Source organism: Euwallacea similis, chromosome 31 (assembly GCF_039881205.1).
Source record: "Euwallacea similis isolate ESF13 chromosome 31, ESF131.1, whole genome shotgun sequence".
Classification (NCBI taxonomy): Eukaryota; Metazoa; Arthropoda; class Insecta; order Coleoptera; family Curculionidae; genus Euwallacea; species Euwallacea similis.
Genome location: NC_089639.1, coordinates 279,050 through 302,414, shown reverse-complemented (window position 1 = coordinate 302,414; position 23,365 = coordinate 279,050). Strand labels below are relative to the sequence as shown.

At 32.3% G+C, this 23,365-nt stretch overlaps 1 protein-coding gene across 1 annotated transcript in view; it reads right to left on the bottom strand.

Annotated features, from left to right (window-relative positions):
* Positions 1-22,766, bottom strand: part of Ca-alpha1D (Ca[2+]-channel protein alpha[[1]] subunit D) — a 69,883-nt gene extending 47,117 nt beyond the window's left edge. Inside the window, exon 1 of the mRNA XM_066403803.1 lies at positions 22,566-22,766. Coding sequence (XP_066259900.1) covers positions 22,566-22,587 — 22 coding nt within the window. The 5' untranslated portion in view covers positions 22,588-22,766. The remainder of the gene's footprint in view (positions 1-22,565) is intronic.
* Between the last annotated feature and the right edge of the window lie 599 nt (positions 22,767-23,365).

Sequence of the window (23,365 nt, the reverse complement as noted above, 5' to 3'; positions counted from 1 at the left end):
ACTAATTTGAACGAGGCAACAAATCTTATGGTTTTGTTGCCCATTTCCTTTTATCCGGCGTTCGGTTCGTTGTATTGTTCGGTGTGCGGCGAAACGTTCAGATTTGTACGAAACTTTGTAGGCAGTCTATTGTTAGGTAACAAATATCTAGTTATATAATATAACCATGATATGGTTTTTAGGAAAATTCACAAAATACATCAATGTGTATTCTTGGGGGAAACAAAGCTGGTACAATGTAATATAAATCCCCACAAGCTGCTCCCTTGTACCCAGCACAGTAACCACCTGAACTGACGTTTTGCTCCAAGCAATTTTTAAGTACCTACAATGACTCACAGCTTAAATGATGCAGTCGACATTAAGAGAAACTAACTTGTCTCAGGGTCACAATATTAATTTTAAAAATGCGACATAAAAAAATTGATTTAATGTGACTGTTTTAAAAGCATAGAAATTGTTTTTCCTCAGATGTGCCACACTTGAGAAATAATTTTTTTTAATGAAATTGTGTCCGATTTTAATGTCACAGCATAAATGCAAAAATGCCAAAAATGCCAAAATGCAAAATTCCAAAATTAACTAAAGTAACAAACTCCTATAAATTGATACGGTCGATCCCCTTTATTATCAATTACTGCCTATAGGCATCTAGGCATTAATTTTACCAATTTTCTTGTGTTTTCTGGGGCAGTGGTGGTCCAAGCTTCGGTAATTTTTGTTTTTAACTTATTTTTGTTAGATACTGGATCATTGTGCACTTTATTTTTTAATGTCAACCACAAATGTTCAATTACATTCAAATCTGGTGACTGAGCTAGTGGTTTAATGACATTTGAGCAGTTATAAAGCAAACATCGTTATCGTGATAAAAATGATAATTATTGTTAAGTTCAAATTTTTGAGCACTTGGTCCAAGATGTTGCCTTAATATATCCAAATCCATGTATCGGTTCATAAGTCCTTCAACAAAATGCAAGTTACCGACTCCTGCAGACCACATACACCCCCACATCAGTCCACCTCCACTGTGCTTCACCGTAAATTTCAAAAATTTGAAGCCAAATTCTTTATTAGGCTTTCTCCCCACTGATATTTTTCCATCCGACGCAAATAAATTGGTTTTTGGTTTCATCAGCAAATAATACTGAATTCCAGAAATTGAAATGTTCACTAATGTGCTCTCTGGCGAACTCCAATCGTGCCCTCTCATTTCTCTGGCCAATAAACGGTTCATTTCTGGTAGTTCGACTGTGTATGTAATTTTTTCTCAAAAAGCGTTTAATTATTTCCCGATTGCATCTTTTTCAAAATTCTTTCCACTTCAACACATAATTTTCGACAACTCTATTTAGGATTATTGGTTATATCTCGTACAATTTATCGTTCTTCGCGTTTCCTGAATATTTTATTTGGGGCCACCCGGGACTTATTCCCAATTCTATTTTCATTGTGGTAACGCTCAATGATGTGCTGCACAGTTGATAGACATCTATTTACCATTTTGGCTATGTGTCTTTATCTGTTTCCATCTCTATAGTGGATCAGAATTAAGTTTCTTTCACTGATCGTCGTTTGACGACCCATTCTTATGTAGTTTCGTTTATAACTGATTGAAATATTACTTAGAAATGTCGAACTAAGAAAAAAACAATTACCAAATCAATATCGACTCCATAAATTAAAATTGACACCATTTTGTGCCGTCATTTCCTTAATTGCATTATTTAAGCTGTGACATTTAAGTAGCACGTAAAATTCAATAAATATTTATTGTTGCTTATGAGCGGCACGACTAAGTAAAATATTAACTTATTCGCTTTCAGAACACTCATATCAATTTAATTTTAGTAAATTGTTTTTAAAAAATAAATATTGTGCTACTGAAGCAAATTAATATTTTCCAATGCGAACAGTGTCCTTTAAGCTGTGTGTCACTGTATATTTAAAGTTAAGCACCACTTAAATATGAATAACGTGGACATTTTTGACTTAAAGACGCCTTAACTATATGAATAATTGAAAGGTATTGTTATTCTCTACCAAAGCTACCTACTTATATTCCAAGACGATCTGTCTTATCTGGCCAGATTTAAGGGAGGACCCTGCATCGAGGAAAGGTTTAGGGCCGATCTTATTATAACCGATATTCACCTCCATATCATCAATTATAAGTTTTTAATTTCACAAATTTTACTAAACATCTTGGCACTTCTATTTTACACGTATTATTCCCACTTTTTATTGCCATTGTTCATTCGGAAAATGTTTCATTGTGTGAATAATGGCTCAATTATAAACTCATTTAATATACCTACTACTCTGCATAAGGCACCCCATCCATAATAAATTATTAATGGATACCAAAAACCACAGACACTTAACAAAGCGGAGAACGTATTCGAATCTTACTAAGATGCCGTAAACGTTAGACGTAAATCCAATCGTAGGTTTATTATAGACGTACCGATATGTGTTCGTACGTACCCTGGGCCGAGCTATGTATAACACTGATCATGGAATTCAGATTTCTAGAAATTTGCGATAGATAACGTTAATTATCTAAATATTGTATGTAAACGTAAACATAGAAAATACTCGATACAAATATTGATTTTATAAATTCTGCCTTTACGCCCCCTTGACGTGGTCCACCCTTTTATGTGACATAGCTTAGAATATGAGTAGCTTTGTCTCTACAGCTTCTACTCTCTACTGTACAATCACACTCCTGGGGTGCACTCACAAACGTTGTTTGTGGAGTGTATCCGGCAAATAGGTTGAGTTATTCAGTGTTTATTTTGTCTTCCATTCACTTTATAGAGTATCGAAGAACATCCGACAAATTATGTGTTGACCAAGCAATATCATAAATGCACCCCTGTTTTTGCGAATTGATAATTTTGCAGGAAAAAATTTTATAAGAAAAATTGTCTACCGTTTTAAGTTATATTTATATAATATTTAATAGGACTGTAAGAATTCTTTGAAATGTTAATTTTTTTCAATTAGTTAATGCATTAAAGCTACCAAAATTCAATTATGATATATTTTTTTGGGAACAGTTATGGCTATTTTACCGCACTGCTAGAAGTTTGATTATATGATACTATTACCGTACCGGTACGATTTTTAAAAAATTATGTTGGCTATGATTGATGTATGTAATTTAATTGTCCGCAGTGCTATCAACCTAACTTTTAACAATCCTAAAATAGCTATATTCGGCACACTGAACAGATGCAGTGACATGCGTTTGTTCGACCATGTAAATCACCACATGTTTAACACAATAAATGCTTCAAATTTATATCTATTTTTTTAAACTTTATTACAATTGTTCGACCTCAATAGAAAAAAATGTAAAATATACACAGGATGGTCCATATAATATAGTCCATTATCTCATCTCAAAAACCGTAAGGTTTAGAACAAAAAGTTTAATATAAAAGTTATTCAGTTTTTCAGAAATTTTTGTTATAATATTTTGGAAGTTTCAGGGTGGTCCGGAAAACCGTAGCGTGACAAAAATATACTTTTTTAAATGGAATACGCTATATTTTGTTACGGGTACTAATTTTGATTGTAACTATAAGTATTTTTTGTTATTATGAAAATTATTATAATTAGTTAAATATGAAAAATGTTTAGCGGTTTTTGAGTAAATCCAATTTAAAGTAAAGATTGTAGGAAAAGTAAACTTTTTACAATTCTCAATAAATTCATATAGTATTAAATGAATCGTTTGAAAACTTGACTAGCTAAAAGCAAAGAGTTGTTTGACTAAAATATATTTTTAATTTTCGAAAAATTAAAAAAAATATCCAAACTTTTTACATTTCAAGTATCTCAAAGCCAATTTTTTTAACAGAACACCCTGTATTTTTTTGAAAATGAATTCTTCTTTTACTTTATTTTCTAAACCTTACAGTTTTTGAGATAAGATAGTAAACCATCTAACGGGGACCACCCTCAAATCTCATGAAGCCATTGGGGCAGTTACCCATTGTCATCTGGTCGCTACGCTCCTGTTTTACAAACATTTTAGATTCGTGCCCCACTGTGCTGTCTTATGAAGCTGGTTTTTACTTTATTTTTTATTCAAAATTGATTTTTTTCCTAAACTATTTGAAGCATCCGAAAACCTCTCAATTAAAATTTTACGTGACTCATCTCGCAATTGGCGTTTCGCACAACTCACCTGGTCATTGAAAATCCTTAAGTGGGTAGTTCTAACATGTACAAGAGTGAAGTTGGGGGATGTGTTTTGTACCAAGTTTGTTTCCCCTCAAAACAAACGTTGACGTTAAGAAAAAATCATTATTTCCAAAGGTTAGAGCAGGTCAAGTTTAAGAGTTACACTATAAAAATTGCCACTCAATTTCACTGCGGTGTGAGGGTTCACACCTCTGGGATTTTAATGAATTGAAGAGGGTCGTGATTAGCAAGAACTAAGATTGCCTGGAACTTTTTTGTCTGGAAATCTATCCCCATATAATTTCAAAGAAAGCACAAAGTACAGGACAACGTTGATGAGTTGATTTTTTTAAATAAATATTTTTCTTATAGGATCTTAACACGTTAGCAGTAGACAATTTACAGAATTAATATCTACTTAATACATATTATGGAAAGAGATTAAAAAAGAAGCCGAACTAACCTGAAAAGTTTCAAACTCAGAGTAAAGTACATTTCACATATAAATAAACTATTTTAAAACTAGCAGATGTGTGTGAGAGTTCAACTTCGCTTGAAAGTTCTAAATATTGTCCAGCAGACCTTAAATCGTGTTTTGTACCGTAATAAATACTAATTTGTTTGTAGATATGAGATCGCATCTCATCACTATAACAACTTATCGACATAAATGAGAATACGCATAAATATTTTTGCAAAATCTTTCATTTATCAGCATAGATGTTTTCAAGTAGATCATTATATTGTCGCGCACTACAAATAATAATTTAGATCATGTTTGGGTAACATAAATGGGATCACTAAATGGTCGAAATAAAAATTCTACCATACGGATACAGGAAATCGAAATAGGATGGTTTAATCTAACATGACTTAATCCAAAAGTTAACGGTTTTCGAAATAAAGATGTCAAAGTTTTCTAATATTATGTCTTTTGTAACGACTGTATTTGAGCAAATTTTCATATTTGGGCAATTTTATGCGCGACAAATCGAGATGCATTTATATTTTTGATGTACCGTCCGCCTAATCGGAACTGGTCTACCACGCCCATTTTTGTGGTAAATTGCATTAGATCGCGTCGAAAAGATTTTACATCCCGTTACAGAATAAATCGTATGACGAAGTAATAAAGCATTTACTTGAAACGTGCGGAATTTTTGAAATGTACCATATTTATTAATAATAGATATTGAATATTTTCTTATTAGATCTCCTTTGTAAAATCGGTCAGCTTATATCTCAAAAAGAAGGTCCGCGGAGATTTCTTCAACGTATGATTTTTCACATAAAACTTTTTTTTGTGTAAGTATTTGGTTAAATTACTATCGTTTAACAAAAAATAAATCAAAAAAACTTCTTTTTTTATTTTTGTCTTCAGTATGTCTTTCGAAAACCGTTAATTTTTAGACTTAGATAAAATGTGATCGTGGTCACTATAGACTCTTATACAAACCATTTCATTTTTTAGCGGACGAGCATACTGCGCTGTGCATTGCGGTAACTGTGGCAAATAGATCAATGTCAAAATTCTCTCGTTTTCTTAACCAAAAATAATGTAGCACCTATAGGTTTTTTTGTACAAACCATGTGAGGGTGTACACAACACCCTAAATTTTGCCTTTAAAAGCTCATGTAATGTGTTGTGCCGTGCATAGTAGCGATTCTCAAAATTCTCTTATGTTCTTAAACAAAAATAATCTTTAGGTCACCAGCGCGATCACTCATTTCCTGTTCAAATTAGAACATTTTTTTTTGGTAGGTATTATTTTTAGTTGGGATTTTACGTCAATATATTTTATTACTGCCTACTTGAAAAATATTCGAAATGCTATCATCGCGAATAGTTTTGAAAGATTTAGATGGAAAAGTTTAGAAGATACTTGTCAATAGCTCAGCACTAAAACTGATAGACAATCATTATTGTCAGTTAAACATCATTAAATATACCACATTAATATATCCATGAAACACTTTCTATTATAAACCATTAGTCTCGGGCTATAAATAGTTCGAGAGAATCCTGCTCTAATCTCAATTGAGGGACGCTCAATGAGGTATATAATCGTAAAACAATGGGTCTATAAGCAGATAATTTGTTGATGGGAAACGTCCTGGAACATACGAGAAACACTCTATTATGTAGTACCTTTAACAGAAAATTCTCTATAGACCTTCATCTTGCAATCTGCGTTAGACATATTGTAAAAATGGAAAAATATTGTATATTTACTATAATATAACTTTATAGCAATCTTGATCTTAAAAGTTATGAACGTTATGATATGTACTACCTTTTCAGGGCTGCAGTAACTTATAGAAATGTAATGTTCCCATAAAATTTTTCCGTTTGAAAAAAGCACCTCGAGATCACATTCAACTATGTACTAAAAATAGCATTTACATTCTGAACCCACCACGAAACCGACTAAAGGCGTCGGGACGGTGTATCCCGACTCCCGACGCCGAACCTATTGCGTAAGCACTGCGCATGCGACACAAAAGAGAGAAGCAATAAATAGGGATATATTGGGATGCTGGTTCTGCAAGCTTTTTCCTGTTTAATTATACGACATTATAATCATGTTTGGTTGGCGAAAGCTATACAGGCCTCTTACCCATCAGTGCTGTTTAGCACAGCCAGTATTGGTTCATTCTTTAGGGTGCTTTATTTTGTGAATATGGATCGACATATTCATATTACTTACACCTAGCAGGTGATAGACGTTCAAGAAAACTGCTCGTAACATCATTAGTGATTAATAATGAGATTTTGTATGTTGTGTTTTTTTCCACTATTATAATATATGTATGTAAGGTGATTCTTTAACAATGGGACAATCGAAAGCTGGAGATACTACACGTCAAATAGAGATGATTGGAGAAAACATGCCTTATCCCAAAGTTGATAGTTTCGGATACATGCAGGGTGTTGAAAGTTACAATTTTAAGTCATTTTTGCCATTATTCTAAAAATATTTAGGTTAGACAATTACTTTAAATCAATATTATGTATATCATTTGTTTAATTTTTATATGTTCTAAAAAAGAAAAATACACTTGGTTTATTTCGCTTTTAATTTCTCGTATTATTAAATTTAAACATAGTGTTCGTTAAATAGATTTTTCTCGAAAACAGTTCGAAACATTAAAATAAAACTAATATACACTCACTTTCACATGAAATGCACCACCCAGTAATAATAATAATTAAGTCTTGTAATTTTGACAAAATAATGCTTCATAATAGAGTATCAAATGATCAGACTTTCAGTTAAAAGATACAACATTTGATAATGAAAAAATTAATAATAAGTGACATCGCCTCGTACGGCAATGCAAGCACGTACTCTTCGCGGTATGCTTTGCAACAAATGATTAATATCTTCCTGGGGTATTTCATTCCATGCTACCTCAAGATGATGTCGTAGGTCATCCATATTGTTTGGAGGCCTCGGTAAATTTCGAAGACGGCGACTCATCATATCCTAAAGATGTTCGATGGGCGATAGGTCCGGTGACCGTGCAGGCCAAGGCAGTATTTCCAATTGTGCTTCTTCCAAGTATCGTCAAGTAATGTTCGCACTATGTGGTCTTGCATTATCCTGTTGGAAAATGCCATTTGATAAAGTTTGCATGAAAGGTACTAATACTGGCCTCAGAACATTGTCAATGTAGCGACGTGCGTTTAAGGTGCCTGGAACGAACACAAGAGAAGATCTTCGGCCAACACATATCGCACCCCAGGCCATAACACTAGATGTTAAAGCTGTGTGGCGCCTTTCAGAAAATTGCAAATTTCTTCTTTCACCTCGGTATCGTCTGACTCTTCTACGACCATCATTGATCCATAAACAAAATCGCGACTCGTCACTGAAGACGATATTGTTCCACTCATGATTCCAATCAATTCGTTCTTGATACCAGGCCAATCTGGAAGCTTGGTGTTGGGCGGTTAGTGGCAGTCGTAGATTTGGACGGTATGAATGCAGGCCAAAAGACGAAATTCTTCTGTAAACTGTTACCATCGACACCCGACGATTTAGAGCTCCCATCCAATCTACTGCAACAGACATTGTTGTTTGAAATCGATCACCAATGGCCATCCGTCTAAGAAGTCGATCTTCACGTGCGTTGCTGCTACGGGGAGGACGTCCAGCTGGACGATGTCGCTGAACCCTTTCTTCAGACCACGAAGACCATATTCTCGCAATCGTGGTGTGGTTCCGATTCATTCTTCGGGCAATCTCACGAAAAGAAAGTCCACCCTCCTTCATGCCGATAATTCGCCCTCTATCAAAATCCGAAACGTGGGAAAAATTTCGACGCTGTCTCACTGGCGGCATTTTGAGATGTCTTGTTCACAGTTCAACAACAAAATAAACTGATATTTCCATGTAAATATGATTTTATTTATTTACAATTGAATAAAAAATCTAATAGGTCGATGACAAAAAAACCACCAGCATTCTTTCTTTTTTACTGAAAGTCTGATCATTTGATACTCTATTATGAAGCATTATTTTGCCAAAATTACAAGACTTAATTATTATTATTACTGGGTGGTGCATTTCATGTGAAAGTGAGTGTATAATTAGTGAAAAAGTGATCATCCTTTCAGATTTTGAATCCAATTTTATGTTAGAAATACAGGATAAAAATTATTAACTATAAAATTCACCATAAGTGGTACCCTCTTTTAGCAAATTACAAAACGTATCTTAACCTAACTTAAAAAAACATATCTTCACAAATTTTCAAGTATCTATCCTAGATAATTTCATGATAATGACAAAAAATTAATTAAAATTTTAACTTTCAACACCCTGTATATATCTAAAACTATCAACTTTCGTATAAGGCATATTTTGTCAAAACGTCACCATTTAGCGTGTAGTATCTCCATATTTCAGGCGTCCTATTGTTAATGAATCGCCCTGTATACAGTGTCACACATAAAGTACATATCATAAGAGAAATTTGTTTTAGGTAAATTTTGATTTTGTCTTCAGATTCTGCTTCAAAAATTATAAGAAATAAAATTCAAATTAAAAAATAAAATTGGTTATAACCTCTATAACTGCTAAATTGTAATTTTTTGATAAAAAAAATCGAAATTCGTTACAACTTCTCAAAATTAGAAAAACACAATTTCTTAGTTTCTTATTTTTTATCCACATACCAGTGTTTCAGTTTCTCCAGCGACTTTTAATTTTGTTTTTTTTTTTTTTTTAAATTTCCGAGGTATTCAACCGAGATGAGAAACCTTGTAACAATAATTCTATTATGTCAAAGTAATTCTATCAATGAATATTTATTAGTTAAGGCTGTAATAAATAAATCTTTTGAATAAGATGCAAAATACATTAAAGAGGCCACTTACGCTTTGATGTAAGATCGATCTAGATGATAAAGCAAGTATTCGTGTTAGCTTATTGCGGTATTTTTATAAAGCTAATTGACACAGAAGTAGATTTATAAACAAATATGAGCCTAAAATGGATCCATTGTGTATTAAATAGCTATTATGAATCCCAAGAGATATTAATTACACGTCATAACATTAACAAAGTTAGCAGAGAAAGGCGAAAATACATTCCACAATAATTATTGTTGCTATAGAACAGTATAAAAAACCTAAAAAACAATTTTTTCAAGAACATACATTTTATAGAAATTATTTTATAATATAACGTGAGACATAAGAGTACAAAAATGTTTCTTTATCTGCCAACTACTGAAAAGAAATAAAATGTTTCCGTGTGCTTTCTATCGCGTTTAATATAAAGTGTTGTCCTTCTAGAAACCTCCGTCATTGATGGCTTGTGGACTTATGTGTAAAACATATTCTCGAATAACTGTCTCAAGGCTTTATTTGTGGATGTCTTTTTTTTAAAAACTTCATAAAAAAGTCTAAAAAGTGTTCTTTAACGCACCTTTTTTTTTACGGTTTAGGGTAGGTAAACCTTAATCAAACTTACATTTATTTTTCTCAAGGAATCTAAAACGGTACTAATATATTGAGTGTTCCATTTAAAAAAACATAACTTTGATATTTTTCACTTGTTTACAACCCCCTGTATAAAAGTAAAATAATTTGAGAGTGTACCTCTATATAAGTTCTACACATCACAAAAAAGAAAAATTCGAAATATTAAATACTTTAGCCACAATATTCCGTGTAGCATGACGTGAATAACCCTGTATATACATATGTTATATATAATATATGATACTTACTTTTTTAACATTTTTATTATTTTTCGATTCCCCTAACTTTTTCCAACAAAAAAGGTTTCTTGATTTTTTTACCTAATGCTAACCTATTTTTAGAAAAAAAAATTTAAGTCAGCTGCAAAAAATACATACATATATGAAATAAGTATGGTATGCATTTTTTGTTGTCTTAGTTACTTGTTAGATATTTTTGGCGTTTTGCTAGGTATAAGTTATGAATCAAACCTGTGGAATAGATAATAAAATTAGAAAATGAATAACTTTACTAACGCTGAAATGACTCAGATGCATTTTATTTACGATTTAGCAAATTTTGAAAGAGTGAGACAATTAATGATGAAACGATTGAAATCGTGCGTTTTACCAGAAGGTGGCCATTTTTTTTACTTTGATTTTGTATCGAAACTGATTATTTCTATGATTGTTGTTTGTAGGTGCTAGCCGTTTTTCTAAGAATAGATTAATATTAGTTTTAAAAAAACAAGAGACGTTTTTTGTTGTAAAATATTAGGAGAGCCCGAAAATAATAAAAATGTTAAAAAATCCATTGCTGTTTTACCTTTTACGACAAAAATGTCGATTGACTCACGCCTAACCACGCCACTGGTGACAGATAAAAATTGATTTTATACTAAAAATACAGCTTTTTACCACCTTACCATAACTGTAAAATTTTAAGAACCTAGCATTGACTGTTCCATATTTATTTCAAATAATAATATATATATATTTTTTTTATTTCAACACTCTGTACCTCGTAACGTAAGCGTTTCCGACCGCATGTTAATAGCCACATGTTATGCGTGTTTTTCTTTAAATACCATAAGAAATTGTGTCTTGAAATTACGAACCGAATTTAAGAAACACCCTGTACGGGTATTTAAATTCTCGGAATTTAAGTTCTGACTAAAAAATGAAGGATCAATGATTCGATGACTTAACTTATCGCAACACACATTTATTTATTTCGCATCACCAGCCACAGTTTTGTGAGCTCATCACTCCATTAGATGTAAAGGAAGCTTCGTCTTTCCTTAATATTTGATAAGAAAACTCAAGACTTTCCTTTCGTTTCCTTCAAATCAAAAGAAAAATTCAATCCTATGTGGAAATTACGTTCTCTCAAAGTGTTCATAAATTTTGGCTTTGTATGGATAGAATTTGTTTTCATATAAAATGCGTCTTACACTCTTTTGGTGAACACGTGTTCTTTCTGAAACGCCCTGAATACTTATTCTCATGATGTCCACCACATCCAAACATACTTATAATTCCACCCTTTTAGGGTTTTTTGATCTTGTAAAGACTTTTGAAATTATTACTTACTGAACCAGTGAATGTAAACTTAGCTATTAACCTCAATAGTTGAGTGCTGAATTTTTTTTTTTTTGGATGCCGGACATTAAAGATAGCCATTTTCCAACGAAATGTATTTTTTCTCTGAAATCAACACAATTTTAACTTTTTCTTGAAGGGGCAGTATGTGGCTTACCATAATTTTACAATTTCCAGCCTAACAATTTATTGGAATAAAAAATTCGTTTTTATTGCCTTTTTATAGATTTTGAGCTATTAAGCTACGTTATGTACCGCGCATTTAAAAAAACTTTCGGTCAAGTAGGCTTCGGAACTATTTGACACCAAATCCGTATGTCTTTGATATATCCTTCTACATAATCTAAAATATAAACAAGTAATCCTAACCTCACTTAAATACGACTCTGTGTATTTTTATTGTTATTTAGATTTTATTAAAAATAGTCTTTTTCAAGACTCCACGAACTTGTGCGTTGGCGAGTTAAATTTTCTGAATGCTAAAAGTGGTGTTTACATTCGGACAAAAAGTTTTTATGGTTAAGTCTTATTTTCGGAATAAACAGTTCATAAACGAAGAATGGACCTTTGAAATCCAACCTTCTTTTGAAGAGTTTCGTGAAAAATTACCCCACGTTGCAATGCTGGAATTGCAATTTCGCCACACTTTAAATTATGTTCTGAAATTGTTTCGTGAAACTGGCAGTGTTCAAAGAAAATCGAAAAGTGGTAGACTAACTAAGAGAACCTCTAAACTTATTGAAAATGCGAGACGAGTGTTGGACGACAATCTCAGCACATCTTTAACAACACTTTCTCAACAAGTGAATGTATCGCCCAGCACTTGTCGTTTAATTCGCTAAAAAATCTGAGATTATATCCATTCAAGGTGCAAGTATTTCAGAAACTTCGTTCCCGATTATGAAAAGAAACTGAAATTTAGAATTGACTTAAAGTTTAAGTCTTGAAAAAGACTATTTCTAATAAAATACCACTAATAATAAAGGTAAACAGATTCCTATTTAAGTGAGGTTAGGTTTATATGTTTATGTAGAAGAATATATCAAAGACATACGGACTCGGTGTCAAATAATTTCAAATCCTGCTTGGCCGAAAGTTTTTTAAAACACACGGTACGTAATACTGTGTATTACTGATAATTATCTATAAAAACTCTGTGTCAATTAGCTTTATAAAAATACCGTAATAAGCTAACGTGAATTTTTGCTTTACAATATATACTGAGCTCCAAAAAAAGTGGCTCATCAGATTTTTTTGTGAAATTCGAAGCTTTATCACTTTTATACCAGTTATTCAAATTTAATATTTTTTTAGACGTTTTATAGCTTAATCCGTTGACGATTAATGGAAATGGAAGAAACGGATTTTGTTTCTTTCTTCATGAAAGTTAATGGAAAAATTTTAATTAAAATTCTTTATCATTTTCTTATCACTCTGTGCATGAATACAGCACTTGTGTTAAAAATATTTAAACGTCGTTAGAAAGTGCCCTTTTTAGCAAACATTTTGTTTTTCAATTCATTGTTTTACCTTTAAAATTGTCGAAATGACAGTATCTTTACTGGACCTACATTTAGCAAAGAATCCAATCTAAATCAATTTATTGTGAATACAAAAGGTACAAGTTTAATATATTTGTTGAAAAATTATGTTGTGAACAAAGCTAAATCATCAATAATCATCAAATTAAATAAACTCGATAGCAGGTATTGTCACCTTTAGCAACTCTTAGTGATTCTAATCTTTTTGGCATATTGGAAATTAAATTTAATACGATTTTGTCTGGTGCGATATTCCATTCTTCAATTAATGAATTACACATTTCTTCTTTAGTTGCTAGAGGCATATCGCGGGAACGCACTCTGCGCTCTAATTCATCCCATACATGTTCAATTGGATTCATATCTGGACTTTGTGCAGGCCATTGCAGTGTGTTGATACCAGCAATTTCTATGAAGTTTCCAACGATTTCTGCTACATACAGTCTGGCATTATCATGCATTAGGATAAAATTAGGACTAGCTAGCTCAGTATACGATTGCACATATTGCTGTACGATGTTGCCAATGAAGATTTGCACTGTCATTGATTGCCTACAAGGGAAAATATGAAGCAGTGTACGTCCGTTCATCGGAATTCCACCCCAGACTATGACTGAGTCTCCATTAAAATTCTAGCGCTCTATAATCAAGTTTTGGTTGAATCTTTCGCTCAATCTTTGCCACACTCGCTTTCGGCCATTTACCGTATTGGGACAAAACCTTGATTCATCCGTGAATAACACGAGATAATTATTGAATGTTTAATTGCATCAAAGTTTCTTCACATTGTGTTTTGCTTTGAAGATAATTTAAGACCTTTTGCAGGTTCTCTTGCTTTAAGATTTATTTCCTGCAATCGTCTACAAACAGTTTGTTTGCTAACTGTAGTACCCCGAACTTTTAAGAGGTTTTGTTGCGTCTCTATTACAATGCTAAATCGATTACATAGAACCTGTAGCCTCACAAAGCGATCGTCTCTACGGATTGTTTTTCGGGGACGACCAGAACCCGCCCTTCGAGCTACAATTCCAGTTTCTTCATACTTTTGAAGAGTTCTACACGCTGTGGTAAAAGGAATTCCTACTGCACGATCAGCATATCATTTACTACGACCATCATTCACTAAAACAACCAATTTCACCGTTTGCTCAGGTGTAACGGGCATTCTTTTGTTTCAATCGCAAAATTACTTTTTGTGACAGTGACGTTACCAGCGCAATGTGTATCGAATGTCAAATATGGATGCAATTTTTTTTCACAGCTTACTTGAATTCAGTGCTGTATTGGTAAGAGCGAATTCTTTGCTAAATGCAAGGTTCCAGTAAAAATGCTGTGATTTCGACTATTTTAAAGGTAAAACAATTAATTGAAAAACAAAATGTTTGCTAAAAAGGACACTTTCCAACAACGTTTAAAGATTTTTAATACAAGCGCTGTATTCATGCGCAGAGTGATTAAAAATAAAATGATAAAGAACATGAATCTAAATTTTTCCATTAATTTCCATAAAGAAAGAAAAAAAATCCATCTCTTTAATTTACATTAATAGCCAACGGGCTAGGTTATAAAGCGTCGAAAAAATTATTGAATTCGAATAACTGGTATAAAAGTTATAAAGCTTCGAATTTGACAAAAAAAATCGGGTGAGCCACTTTCGTTCGAACTCAGTGTACACGAACTTTGCATTAAGGCGGACGTAACCTCTTTAATGAATTTTACATATTCTTTAAAATTAATTATTTGTTGCAGCTTTCATGAATAAATATCCATCAAAACATTTATTTTGATATAATGGAATTACCCTCACAACGTTGCTAATCGACTTGTACACGTGATAAATGCAGGAATACAAAAAAATCTAAAAAAATTAAAAATCGTACGAAGTTTAAAAATTGGCATAAGAATAGAAATAAGGCATTAAGAAATTTTTTCCTTTGTGGTTTTTCCCAATTTTGAGAAATGGTAAATTCAGATTTTTTTATTGCAATTTAATAGTTATAGATAGTCATTTGTTTTTTGTTTTGATTATCGTTTCGTACCACTTTTGAAGTAGAACCGGAAGGTAAACTTAAAATTTACTTTAATTCGTAAGTAAATAAATTTCCAATATCATGCATAATTTATGTGTGAACCGATACATGTGTGTGTGAGACTTTTGTGTTTGTTATTTTTAACTGGTAGCCGCAGTATTTCCGACTAAAAGATTTTTAAATCTTCAAAGTGGATATACCGTTTAAAAGTATATTAAATAAACCAACAAGAAATATAAAGTTTTAGATTTTCCTATTATTTAGGCCGCCACGTTGAATTGAAAAAGGCACATTTACCAAGGAAAACTATCCTATCTTATAGAAAATTGAATGTGGATTTTAAAAATATAATCGTATGTGTGGTTTGAGTAGTAGAAAGTGGGAAAACAGCAGGTTGAGATAAAAAAGTCAGGTTTTTGACGAAATTCATTAAAATGCCTATATTTCGAAGATGGTCAGACTAGGATCCTCATTCTGACTGCATTTAACTACATTTTAGATAGTCTGTCTACCCTCAATCTATGCCCCTTTCTTCTTGAAACACCCTGTATATAAACACTTATAACCACTTACATGGATTATCCTTTTAAACGATTTCACAAGATAAACTAGTATTATTGATAATTTGAGGTTCTATGAGAAGTTTAGTAGGTACACTCATAGCAAGTATTTACACATATATAGCAACTCGAAAAATATTCAGTAGGCGATCGTAAACCGATAAATTAATTATCATTACTTTAATTTGTAAACAATAATTAAGGAATTACCCGCTGGTGGCCTTCCGATATAGATTAGTTTGTTAGTTCAGGTTAGTTAGGCATAGTTAGCTAGATATAGATACCTACTTCTAACATTCAAAAACATATCTGCAGATTATAAATTCAACGGAAAGTCTAATATTACAGGAGTATTACGGCAAATAAATGAACATTTTCAATAACTTTAATAGCATGTTGGATAAATCATAGGAACACAATTTAAAGACGATAATAATTACCGCTAATCGTAGTCATTAACCTAGACAAATGTTACCATACAGTATGGCAAATAAAGCCTTTGTTGGATAGTGGAGACTATTAAAAATCGATGTTTAATTTATGCGATATGTACTAATTTCTATTACGGATCGGAAATATATTCATGGTAGATTAATTAATTATCTGATCCGAAGACATTGGTTTTAATCGTCGGATGATAAGTAAAATTATCTTCGATTTATATACTGCAGAAATGCCTTTATGGCATACAAAATATAGAACAGGGTGTCACTCAGTCAGTACGTTGCGTCAGTACATTGCGTTTGGAAATTAGCTGACCAAAGCTACTGAACAACCAAATGTTCAGTAGAAACACATACAGCCTTGGCCAAAAGTGTTAGGCACCTCCGTTATTTTATATTCAAACACATATGCTGTTCTTGGGATCATTCATATTAATAATTATCGATTGTGCCATAAACATGTGTTGTAGAGAGAAAGTCTTTTAAAATTATCTTTCTATAGTCCGTCATAAATATGGGTCTAAATTTAGTAATGTTTTTCTCAGAATCCATTTCCGTATTTCGTTCACACCTAGCCCTTATTAATAAATAAAGGAATAGTGCTTCTTCGAGTAGTCTAATGAAGAGTGCCTTCACCTAAATATGCCGAAAACAAGAGAATTTAGCAGCGAAAATCGGTCAAAAATTATATTTTTATATGAACAAGGTCACAACCAAGTAGAAATTGCAAAGTTAGTAAAATGTTCGACGCGCGCCGTACAAAACACAATACGTCGTTTCAAATTAATTGGTACAAATAAAAATTTAAGAAGATCGAGTCGGAAACGTCTAACTTCGCGCAAAGAGGACCGATTGTTAATATAATACGTTCTTCGTTGACAAATAGAAGACAAACGTCTTCTCAGCTTTCTGCACGAACGGCAAGCAGAAGACTTCTAGAAGCCGGACTGAAATATCGTAAAGCCAGAAAGAAGCCATGGTTATCCAAGGCTAACAAAAACGCTCCATGAAAATAGGCCATGGAACTCAATAAGTTTACGAAAGAAGATTGGGCTAAAGTTGTTTGGTCTGATAAATCTAATTGCGAGGTAAAGATTAATTGATGATATTTCATTAATTTAGTAAATTAAATTCTAAGCATATAATTAAAACAATTCAGATTTAAGCTATTTTAATATAAACACCCTTTTTAAAATTTGCTTCTAAATTTCTAAAGGTCTATGGAACAAGCGGCGTCACATTTGTGAGGCGTAGAAGAGGCGAGGAGTACCTTCCTGAGTGTATAGTACCCACTGTGAAACATGGCGGTGGCAGTATTATGGCCAGTGGCGTCAGGGAAAGCATGATTTGTGAAGGACGATTGGATAGTGAAAAATACATAAATGTGTTAGAATCGTCACTACATTCGTCCTTCTCAATTTTGTTCGGTGATATTAACTTAGAGGTAGTAAAATTCCAACAATATAACGCTCCATGTCACAAATCAAGATGAACAACGTAATGGTTTGAAAAAAATGAAATTGAACTGTTAAAATGGCCTGCACGGTCTCCAGACCTAAACCCTATTGAACATTTATGGATTATTTTGAAGAAGAGGATTGGGAACACCAAATAACTTCCAAAGAAAATTTGAAAATTTATTTACAGGTAGAGTGGAACAAAACTGCTGACGTATGCAAAAAATTTGTAGGGACTATGTCTAAAAGAATTCGAGCAGTCATAGCCGCTAAGGGTGGACCCACGAAATATTAATTTTAAGTGTTTTCTTGTAATATATTTATCCCCAAAATAATCAATGTTACTTTTATTTCAGTTAACAAAACGTTTTAAACAAATTTCTAAGGTGCCTAACACTTTTGGCCAAGACTCTATGTATATTCCAAAAATCCTTCATTATCGAAAGACAGGGTGTTAAAGTTTCATTTTTTTTAAGTTTATTTCACAGCTTCTTAAATTTTTGAAATATCCAATTGAATTTTTGTTCGTACTCTATTTTATAGAATCTACATGCTTACGATTTATAATTTGCTGACTCAATCTGAGAAAGTCAGATGGAACTTTCTCGGAGGTCAAGATCCCTTTTACCGCCCCAAAGTTTTTGTCGTACGTTACTAACAATCTGTTTCCGAAGCTTAAAGTCCGTCTTCACTTTAGAAAGTTGTTTCCTCTCTACTAGCATTGTTTCAATTTCTGTTACTATTTTCCAGTTATTTGCAAAAACATCTAGGAATGCACTTGATTTTCCCGTAAAAACTGAGAAGTGCAAATGGTTTATGTATTCCCATTTGGATTTCTGGTTACATAATAAATTGCCCAGCAAACACGAAGCACGGGCACCGCAAAACTTGTAACAGGGGCTTAAATTGCCGCTCTGCGGTATATCAATTTTTTTAACTCTCGTTTCATACGACTTTATACAATGTGTAATAGCTTTCTTCTCGTTAAAGCACATCAGATATCATTTAAGTGCATACTAGTACAGAATTTCGAAACTCTTCAGACTAAAGTTTTTCTGCAGCACATAGTATAATGAACTCGCACAAATCTTTTGATATGACCCCAACCAATAGATTGCTGTAAAATATATGTAAATGTGATATACAACAAAATGGTTGTTAAGTGTAGTATAGTAAGTATTGTACAGGGTGGCCGAACCAAAACTTTGCACCTTAGTATTCAGTATATCAGTATTTAAAATCAAAATATGTAAAAACACTTGGACCTAATCTATTTTTAAGTCGACGGGGAATTTTTTAATTGCATTTTCAACCCTTCAACTTCAACCTCTGAGGAGGGGTGATAGTTACCCCCAAAATTTAGGTGTCAAATGATACCTCATTTTAAAGGTAGTTGTATCCTGATTATAACCTCCAAGTTTGAAGTCACTGCCATTGTCCCCGTTGATATGACAGCTTGTCAAAGACTATAGGGAAAAAACTTTTAGTTAATAAAGGTGAGTTTTACTCCTCAAATTTAGGAGGGTACGTTTTTTAATTTGCAATTTTTTTTAAAAGGTAAGTAAATGAAAAATAGTCTTCACATTACTTTTCCGATTAATTTAGTAAATGCCGAAAATTACCATCATTTACCTCGATGTAATAAAATAAATTTTGTTCAAAGCGTTGTCTTACGTTACATAACACTTCAGATGTAACATGGTAGCATTCTTGAATTATACGATTAGGGGTAAAATTCACCTCCGTCAAAACAATTCAGTGATATCTCACATTTAAAGGTCTTCCTATCCTCATTTTGAAGTCTGCACCTCTTATTGTGATAAATTATTAACTGAAAGCTTTTTTCCCCACAGATTTTCATAAGCTGTCATATCAACGGAGATAATGGCAGTGACTTCAAACTTATAGATTATAATCAGAGTACAATTACCTTCAAAATGAGGTATCACTTGACACCCCTTCCCATTAGAAATTTTAGAGGTAACTGTTATCGGATCGATTAATTGGAAATCGCATTATACCATTAAATGTAATTTTGAAACACCTTTAATTTGAAATATCACTCGACCCATGCTCGAATTTAAAAAAAATCAGTCTGGTGATGTAAACCACATTTAGAGAAATAAACAAACATCAAAAGATAATATTTTTGTCCTATTTAATGCTGCTTCTGAGCAAAAAAAAATTGTTAAAAAGATGTGGGGGAAGGGATTAAGATTTAGAGCTGTACGTAGGGTGCGCTTTGAGAGCCTAAATCCGTCCATCAAGAAGAGGGTAATTATCATTTTTAGGTATTAACTGGTATTAAATATAATACCCCTAAACGTGTTTTTGGTTTCAGATCCATAATATTTCAAATTTTAAATTTAAGACTGGCATTTCATAATGAAAACATCTCATTGCAGGAAAATTATCTTAGTAAAGTCAAACAAATATCCTCAAATATTTTCAAAATGAACTGAAAATTGTAAAATATTAAAATAGAATATTAACTACAATTGCTAAGTACAACTGCCAAAAAATGCTTTTTTCTAAATATAGCCGACATTTCTTAGGGTTCCTCTTATTCTCATATTAAAAGACAAATTTGGGACATCTCATACATACTTGCAGACCTATTATATAGTGTGGCCTTATTTAGTGATGCATGTATTAGGATTTTTTAAGTTGTAAGAGATACAGAGACCGAAGCTAAATAAATGAAATTTTAGAGAATCTTATAAGAAATTCATATCCGGTTTAAAAAGTGAATTATCTTTTAATGGTTTCAAAAAAAAATTGGAAAATTTACACCCTGTATATTTCACAAAGTATCAACTTTCGAATAGGACTTATTTGCAACATTGGTCACAATTTGACGTGTAGTAAACGTGTAATGTAGCTTTCGAATTTCCCATTGTAACCACCTTGAATATAATGTGACATCTTTTACAGTTTTTCAGAAAAATGAAAACACTCCATTTTCAACTTTACTCAACGTTTTTTAAACAGCGTTTAAAAGCAATTTTGAAGACGATTCATTATTAGGGCACTTTTTTGTTTAACTTACGACAACGTATAAATAATCATCTTCATTACTTTCAGAGTTTTGTAAACTCGTATGGACTCCACATTTTTTTTTGCATTTTGAGAAAACGTTCACAATGTCCTTTTCAGCGATATAAATGTTCGTAGACTCAAATATTAATTTCAGATTTTGAACGTTAAAAATAAGGCTCGTGTAATAAAAAATGTTTTTTAAGCTCTTTCCGAATATTCAAAAAAAGAAAATAGTGCTCATAAGAATTTACAAATTTACAATACATAACTCACAAACAAGTTATGATAGATTATTTCTTGATATCTCATGCCCTCCTACGCAAAGAGTTCCCTAATAATGTTTTATTTTCAAAATCACTTTTGACTTGGTTTATGAATGATTAAGCAAAGTTTAAAATTCAGAGTTCATATTCCTTAGAAAATTTCTTCATTTTTCGGGAAAACGATAAATGTTAAAGTAATTTTTACACCGGTATCATAAAATCCTCTAAAACTCGGCCTATTTAACCGTTTCTGTATCTCCTACAGTTTTCGAGATCCTAATATTATATGCCTCACAAATTTTAATCTCACCAACTCACCAGCTAATAAAAAATCTCGAATCAGGTTCACACCAGTATCTATCATGCCAAGACGAATTTATATCTATGTGAAAAAAGTTGATTTTTCACTTATTCGTTTATTTTAAGGAAACTTCCTCGAATGATATTCACATAAATGATACTTGTAAAATTTAATTACAATAGAGCTTTAACTTTATTCTTCATTGGCTACATGTTAAAACATGTTTTTATCATCTTTTTTTGTTGCTGAAATAGTAAGGCTTTGTTAAAAATCCTGCTCTTTTCCCAGATAAAAGAGGAATTATGTTCTTTAAGAGATATCTGAGTTTTTTGTCTAATCCTAGTATTACACTGGGAAACATGTCGCGATATTTCACAAGTTAGAGAATAATTTTTAACATAACTGCATTTTTTATATGTTGTTTTTGTGTTTCGTGATATTATCATTTAAAAATTAATAAAAGGTACAAACTCGTTAAAGCATGTCTTCATTCTGTGCCCAAATTGAGCTTTATTCTCAATTATTTTATGCAGTTTAACGATTTTTCATAGGTATAGCTCAATTTTTAATTTGGTAATTATAAGTTTTCTTTTTAATTTTGATGCTATCTATTCAATAACTCTTAACTTCTCGGAACGTGCCATTTTGAAAAAAATGTTTTTTGAAATTGTTTCGTTAGGGCTAGATTCGAAAGGCAATTTAAAAAAAAGGAAAAAAGCATGAAATACGATTCTGAAAATATATGCGACACTAGGATATCTTCATGATTGGAAAATGGAGATAAGTTGAATTTTCTTTTTTGAATATAAGAACAATATGAAGGTGCCACAGCAAACATAAGGTATAACTTTGACGGAACAGTTCTACAATTCAATACTAATATAATTCGAAGTAGAAACCAAGCCAAATTTGAAAAATAAGCTGACACGGCGATTGTTGGTTTACAACCGACGGAAAACGACATAAAATGCAATGTAAAATCCATATGACAAAAATCTGTTTACATCACTAAAATGTAATCTTAGCTAAACATCATTTTTGATATTATCCTAGTTGTCGTAATAGCGTTACAGCACGGCGACATGTTAAATTGAAAGGTTAAAAGAAGCAATAATAAGCATCGAATTGAGGTTACTATGGAGACGCAATTTGTACTGCTTACCGGGATAGTAGAGGGGGTCCATGACAACCCAATTTCACAAGTTCTAACAATAAACTCAATGGGTCGTTTTTCATAGTGCGGCATCTAACATTTCTGAGATGGGAACGGCGTATTACTTAAATCTAGCTGAGGCTCGAAAATCTCATTCTCAAGTAAACTTGAACATTTTTCCTAATTCTACAATTATTCTACAGCCTCACCCGGCGCGATTCGATGTGGAAACCATTGACTCCCCTGTAGTCCTTATGAAATCTCGAATTCACGGAGCTCCATCTCCTGGCGGAAGCTCACAATTCCCTTAAGCAGTTTTCGTAAACAACGAACAAAGCAAGAATTGATTTCAGACAGAAATAACTTCCAATTGGAAGCGATTTGATAAATTAATGAAAGTAAATCCACAGAATATATTTGGATTAGTTTTTTGTGGTTAGGTAAGTGCTCCTTAAAGTAAAACCCTCTTAAATCGTTTTACATTGGGTCTCACAAAATAACAGAGCTCAGAAGTGCACAGGATATTTTCTAAACATCGGACACTTTAAGAGGCTATTCTTTGTAAATAAAAGCACAGAAGTACAGGGAAAGAATCGGCTTTTTACTAATTTTGCAAAATACTTAGGGCGCTTTAATTAAATCATCTAAAGCATTTAAAAATATTTTAAAATTAATCGTTTTTAATTACAATATTATAATGTCTCTTTTAGACATATCAAGATCCATCTAGGAATTTTACACAAAAATAGTAACGCCCATATATTTTTGCGATTTTTATAATTATTTTTAATAAACACTTTTGTTTCTTA